Source organism: Elephantulus edwardii, unplaced genomic scaffold (assembly GCF_000299155.1).
Source record: "Elephantulus edwardii isolate Elephantulus edwardi_28Jun2011 unplaced genomic scaffold, EleEdw1.0 scaffold00003, whole genome shotgun sequence".
In the NCBI taxonomy this organism is placed as follows: Eukaryota; Metazoa; Chordata; class Mammalia; order Macroscelidea; family Macroscelididae; genus Elephantulus; species Elephantulus edwardii.
Genome location: NW_006399753.1, coordinates 26,851,297 through 26,858,235, shown reverse-complemented (window position 1 = coordinate 26,858,235; position 6,939 = coordinate 26,851,297). Strand labels below are relative to the sequence as shown.

Sequence of the window (6,939 nt, the reverse complement as noted above, 5' to 3'; positions counted from 1 at the left end):
CACTATCATTCAGATATATGCACCAACAACCAGAGCCAAAGAAGAGGAAATAGATGATTTCTACCAACTTTTACAGTCAGAGGTAGATCGAACATGCAATCAAGATGCACTGATAATAATAATGAAGTACTTATAATCAAGCCAAATGCACTGTCATGTAGGCAATTCTTACTCATGGTGACCTACTATTGGGTTTCTAAGGCTGTAAATCTTCCTCTTGAAAGCAGCTGGTATATTCAAACCACCAACATTTTTGTTATCAAATTAACATGGAAAGTGCTATGCACCATCATATTAACTAACTTGATATCTTCCCACAGTTCATCTGGTCTCTGTTCTTTTGTGTTCAAGGCCTCAAACCTTTACCTAAGATGGTTTTTAAATTCAGGAGGGATAAATTTAAGATAAAATATTTATTTATATCATACATTACATAATAGCATGAAAGTTTTTTAAAAAAGTCATATATACAGCAATTGACTTAAAGATAGCCAGTGGTAATTTTGACTAATATTTTTGCTTTGCTAATTGATTTTAAAAAGCTAAACATTTTATTAGGGAACTCTGATGGCCTAGTGATAAGAAGCTATGCTGCAATGCCAAAGGTATGCAGTTTGAATCTACCAGCTGCTCCACAGGAGTTGGACAATCTTCTCCCACGAGATTAAGTGCCTCTGAAATTCCACGAGAGGGTCGGGTAAGGGTCAGTTTCGACTCGAGAATACACAAAAACAACCACCACCACTTAAGGTATAAACCTAATAATCAACTGAAACCTCTGGAAGCAGGAGTGGCATACACTTCCTAAACAACATGCCTCTGGAAAGTCTATAAACTTTGATAAATGACAATAGTTGTAGAAGGGCTTCAGGTCTTTTGTTCCGAGTCATTATGAGTCGTGCTTGACTCGACAGTAATCAACAACAACCACATTATAAATATATTATTGGAGCATTTCCAGGCTCTAGTATGAGTGTGTTAATGACATGTTTTTAATAAAGAACTTTAAAAGTACAACACAACTTACCTTCTCTATATCTCCTTCTCTACACAAATAGTAAAGAGCCAGCATTCTGAGTGCTTCCACATTTTGATTGTCTTGTAGAATTATCCTGCAGAAAATATATTACTATTAGAATGGAAGTAAATTTATCTTTCTCCTTTGAGGACTTGAAAAGTTGTTTTGGTCTATGATTTCATTATCCAAATAACCAATTTAAAATTACATCTGTGTCATAAAAATTATATCTATTTATACTAAGAGTCTTGGTATCTGTGACGAAGTAGACATTGTTCAGCATGGCTTTTATAGCCATTGGCTTTGATCTTCACTACATAGCTAGGGTGGGGTTGTGATAAAAAATGTGAACAGGTAAACAGCCTCTTTTCAGGGATTACATGTAAATAACGCGTATAGACTACTAATGAATTAACTGGTCAGTTTTGCCATGCTGTTAGGCTTAAATCGAGCAGTTTCAGAGGCAGAAAACAGGTATCTCAACTCTATTAGAAGAGTTCAGTAGTTCTTTCATGACAGAAATTTCTTTGAAAGATGGACTAAGTCCAGCAGCAGGAGAGGTGGCAGAGAAACAAACCAACATGAAACAAAGCTGAACTAGAATTGCTGCCCCAAGGATCCAGGGTAGGGAGTCTTCACTTAGGACTAAAGGATGGCGGGGCATAGGATGAGACCCTGTAACTGGCAAGTCTAAAAGGGTGTTGTAACAAGGGATCACCATTTTGAGGCTGAAGGTAAGAGGGCCTGAAAAGCAGGTCTGAGAAGCTTTTTCTGAGTGAAGGACTGTATCTGGTTTCAAGTTTGAATTGTAACCTGTTACTTCCTTTACAAGCACACAGTTTGACTCCACCAGCTGCTCTGCAAAAGAAAGATGGGCAGTCTCCTCCTGTTTGATCTATCGGCTCTGAACACCAGTTGGAGGGTCAACTATGAGTGCCTTCTGTCTTTACAGTATACAACTCCACTAATAAACTATAATCACGAACTATGTCTGTGAGTTCTGTGTGGTCACGGTAAGGAGTCACTAGATTCAGCAGCACAGCAGCAAGAACCCTGGGAAGTGCAAATGGTGCTCAAGTTGACAGAAGGAGGTTTAGGACGATGGCCGCATGTGTTGACTTCATAAGAGTCAGTTTTACAGGGAGCTCTGGTGGCATAGCGGCAAGAAGCTGCACTGTAATCCCAGAGGTGCGAGGTTCGAATCCACCAGATGCTCTGCTGGAAAAGGAGGGGCAATCTCCTCCTGTACCAGTCAGACCTGATTTGACAATACACAAACAAAAAATAATAAAATAAAATAAAAATTTAAAAAATAAAAATCAGTTTTACGTTGTGGATGGCAGTATTATTTTCCCTTGTGGAGTTAGTGGAAGTGACTCTGCTGCATTCACATCAGTTATACTTTTTTTACTATATCTTAATTTCCCATGTTTTAAAACACATACAAAGATTACACCAATGATCTTAGTAAATTCTATGACAATACTAAATATTAGCTAATCATATGCTGTTGTTAGGTGCCACTGAGTACATAGTGACCCTATGAACAACAGATCTAAACCCTGTCCTATCATGTGCCACCCTTACCATCTTTGCCATACTTGAGCCCATTGTTGTAGTCACGGATTGTGTGCCAATCTGTCTGGTAGAGGTTCTTCCTCTCTTTTGCCAACCCTCCAACTTTCCAAGAACAATGTCCCTCTTCAAGGAATAGCCTTTCCTAACAACAAGTCCAAAGTATGTGAGATGAAGCTTTATTATCTTTGCCTCTATGAGCACTCCAGCTGTACTTTCTCCAAGACATGTGTGTTTGTTCTTTTAACAGTTCGTGGAATATGTAGTGCTCTTCTCCAACTTCGCAACTCAAAAGCATTAATTCTTCTTGTCATCCTTATTTGTTGTTCAGCTCTCAGATGCAAAGGTGATGGAAAGACCATGGCCTGAATCAGGCACACCTGAATAGTCAAACTGACATTGTTGATCCTCAGTAATTTGGAGACGTCCCTGACTGCAGACTCTCCCAATGCAATATGTCTCTTGATCTCCTGACTGTTGGTACCAAGGGTTTGAATTGTGGATCCAAATGAGATTAATTCATTGGCAGTTTAAATATTTTCTTCATCAATCATCGTAGTGCCTAGTAATACAGTGATGAGAATTTTTGTTTTCTTGATGCTGAGACGTAATCCATATTGAAGGCTATTTGTCAGCTTTGAGCTTCTGCAACAAGTGCTTCAAGTTCTTCTAACTCTTCAGCAAACAAGGTTTAATCACCTGCATAAGCCAGGTTGTTGAGTCGTCATCCTCCAAACATGATGCCATATTCTTCTTCAGAGTCCGATTCTTGAACAATTAGTGCCGCATACAGACTGAATAAGAGAGAGCATACAGTCCTGATGCATACCTTTCCTGACTGTAAGCCATGTAGTGTTCTCTTGCTTTGTTTGGACAACAGAATGTTAATACAGGTTTCAACTAAGTGTTTTGAGATTCCCATTCTTCTCAAAGTTGTTGCTGTTGTAGTTACGTGCCAAGTCGCCCATGGTTCATAGTGACGCTATGTACAACAGCCCTAAACTCTGCTCTGTCCTGTGTCAATCTCACTGTCTCCAACAAACCTACCCCGATTGTACCAGTCACTGAATCAATCCACCTCATAGAGGGTCTTCCTCTCCTGCACTGTCCCTCTACCCTCCCAAGCATGACATCGCTCTCCAAGGACTGGTCTCTCCCTGCAACATGTCCAATGTATGTCAGATGAAGCCTCAGAATCCTTGTCTCCAAGGAGCAGCCTGGTTTAACCCTCTCCAGTATGAATCTGTTTGTTTTCTTAGCAGTCCATGGTATATCCAATACTCTTCTCTAGCACCACAGTTCAAAGGCATCAATTCTCCTTCTATCTTCCCTAGTCATAGTCCAACTCTCTGACACATAGCAAGTGATTGCAAAGACCATGGCATATATCAGGCACACCTTAGTCTCCAGAGTGACACCATTGCTCTTCAGCACTTTGGAGAGGCCCCTAACAGCTGACTTTCTCATCACAATATGTCTTTTCATTTCCTGTTAGCCATTTTTTTTAAATAATCCAAAGTCCGATGGCTTTGCTTAGTCAACTAGGTGTTCTGGTATTCTCTGCTTTAAGCTAGGATCCATTTGACATCAACAATGATATCCCTGGTGTCACAGCTTCCTCTCAACCTAGCCTGAACTTCTGGCAGCTGTCAATATTCTAGCCATTTTTTACTACCTTCAGCCATATTTTGCTTACATACATTATTAATATTGTTTACTAATTTCCTCATTCTGTTGAATAACTTTTCATGGGAATGGAAACAAAAATGGATCTCTTTCAGTCAACTGGGCAGGCAACTAGCTGGCTTGGACAGGTGAGTACTTCCAGGCATGGATCTATTTTTTTTGAAACATGTCAATTGATATTCTATCAATTCGAGGGCCTTATTTTATTCCAAGGCCTTCAGCATAGCTTGAACATCTTCTTCCATTAGAACTAATTCATAACCATATGGTACTTTCTGAAATATTTCAGCATTGGCCAATTCTTTTTAGTACAGTGACTCGGTGTATTCTATCTTCTTTAATGCTTTCTGGATCATTCAAGATTTTCCCCCATAGCATTTGGAAGCATTGCAACTTGAAACTTGACTTTGTTTTTCCACTTCTTTGAGCTCGAGAAATGCTGAGCAAGTTCTTCCTTTTCTCTGAGTCCAGCTCTCAGCACATTCTATTACTTTGTGATCTCAAGCTCCCCTTTGAAAGCTTCTGTTCAGCTCTTTTAATTCAGTACATCTTCCCTATCTTCCCTTTCTTCTAGCTTCTAGACACTCTATCACCATTTTCAGACTCTATTTTGACATCCATTTGGGGGTTTTTTCTTCACTTTTTCCTGTGTCTCTGTAAGGACCTTTGGCTCTCTTTAAGGATGATATCCTTGATGTCACACACAGCTAACCATACATAGCAGTATATTAAATAAAAACTCACCTTGACTAGGAAGAATTATTACATGAATTCTGGCAGAATTCTGGATAGACTGAATATTTTTAAAATCGCTTCTTGAATTTACAACAGTAAAAGAAATTAAAAAGATAACTACAGAATCACCCAGTTACATGGGGGTGGGGGGAATCTACTGTACAGAGCAGTTATACTATTTAATTTTATTTTTTTAAATTATGATTTTAGTGTAAATTACATGCTTTTTATAGCTATCTAATATATATTCAAGATCAACAACAAGGATTTTGTCAATCCATATTAAATATTCTTCTTTACTATCATAATTCATAGGCACCAATTCTTTTTTTTTTTTAAATCTGAGTACACTGTTGTTTTGGGGGTTTGAGTTGAAGCCAATTCATAGCAGACCCTCTAGCAGGTTTTCAGAGGCAGTAACTGCATGGGAGGAGGCTGCCCCGTCCATCTCCCATAAGAATACAATGATGTTGTTGTTAAGTGCCATCGAGTACAACTCAAAGTAACTCCATGAACAACAGATCTGCACCCTGCCATATCCTGTGCCATCTTCACAATCTCTGACACACTTGAGCCCATTGCTGCCGTGACTGTGTCAATCCACCTGGCTGAGGTTCTTCCTTTCTTTCGCTGTCCCTCCACCTTCCCAAGTGTGATGTCCTTCAACGTACAGGATGACATAGCCTTGCTTTTTGGCAGTGAGGAAGACTTGAAGCACTTGCTGCAGAAGATCAAGATGACAACCTTCTATATGGACTGCATCTTGATGTGAAGAAAACAAGAATTCTCCCACTGGACCTACAGGTAACATTATGACAGATGGAAAAGAGATCGAGACTGTCAACAACTATGTCTTACTTAGATCCACAATCAACATAATTGATACCAGTGTCAAAAGATCAAGAGGCGTACTGCACTGCGGAAGTTTGCACTCAGGGACCTCTCCAAATTATTGAGGAGTAATGGTGTTAGTTTAAGAACTAAGGTGCACCTGATTCAGTTCATGTTCTTTTCAATCGACTGCTATGCAGCTAGAAGCTAGACAATGAATAAAGATAAGAAAAGAATAATGCCTTTGAGTTGTGGCATTAGAGAAAAGTATTGAATATCGCAGGATTGCCAAAAGAACAAAGACATACATCTTAAGAGAATGTAAAGTCAACATGCTCCTTGGATGCAAAGATGATAAAATGTTGTCTCCTTAGAGAGGAACATCTTGTTTGGGAAGGTGGAAGAATGGCAAAAGAGAGGAAGACCCTCAACCAGGTGGACTGACACAGTGACTGTAGTAACTGACTCAAACATGTCAAAGATTGTAAGGATAACATAGGATAGAACAGGGTTCAGATCTGTTTTTCATAGGGGCACTATAAGTTGTACTCAACTCAACAGCATCTAACAACAACATCAGTGTACTCTTATGGGAGAAAGATGGACCATCTCCTTCTGTGGGATTTACTGCCTCTGAAAACCCTCTGGAGGATCAGCTATAGGTTGGTTCTGACTCTATGGTACACAATAACAACAACAACAACAACCAGCGTGTATTCTAGGGAGGCCTGATGGCCTAGAGGTAAGAAGCTGTGCTTCAATCACAAAAGCACATGGTTCTAATCCACCAACTGCTCCCTGAGAGGATGAGCAATCTCATTCTGTGCTATTTAACGCCTCTGAAAACCTGCTGGAGTGTCAGCTATGAGTTGGTTCTGACTCGACAGCACATAAAAACAACAGTGTACTCAGATAAAAATACTGACACCTTTGACTTAGGATGCTAAAGAATACATAACATATCATGGACTGCCAACAGAATAAATAAATCTATGTAAAAGGAAGTGTCACTAGGATGCACTTTAAAGGGAAGGATGGTGAAACTTCCTCTCACAGACTCTGAGCATGTTGTCAGGAGGGGCCAGTCCTTGGAA

The 6,939-nt window shown here is 39.6% G+C and overlaps 1 protein-coding gene across 1 annotated transcript in view; it reads right to left on the bottom strand.

The window, feature by feature from the left end:
* TTC21B (tetratricopeptide repeat domain 21B) overlaps positions 1-6,939 on the bottom strand; it is a 102,235-nt gene that overhangs the window by 71,375 nt on the left and 23,921 nt on the right. Inside the window, exon 7 of the mRNA XM_006879482.1 lies at positions 1,028-1,112. Coding sequence (XP_006879544.1) covers positions 1,028-1,112 — 85 coding nt within the window. The remainder of the gene's footprint in view (positions 1-1,027; positions 1,113-6,939) is intronic.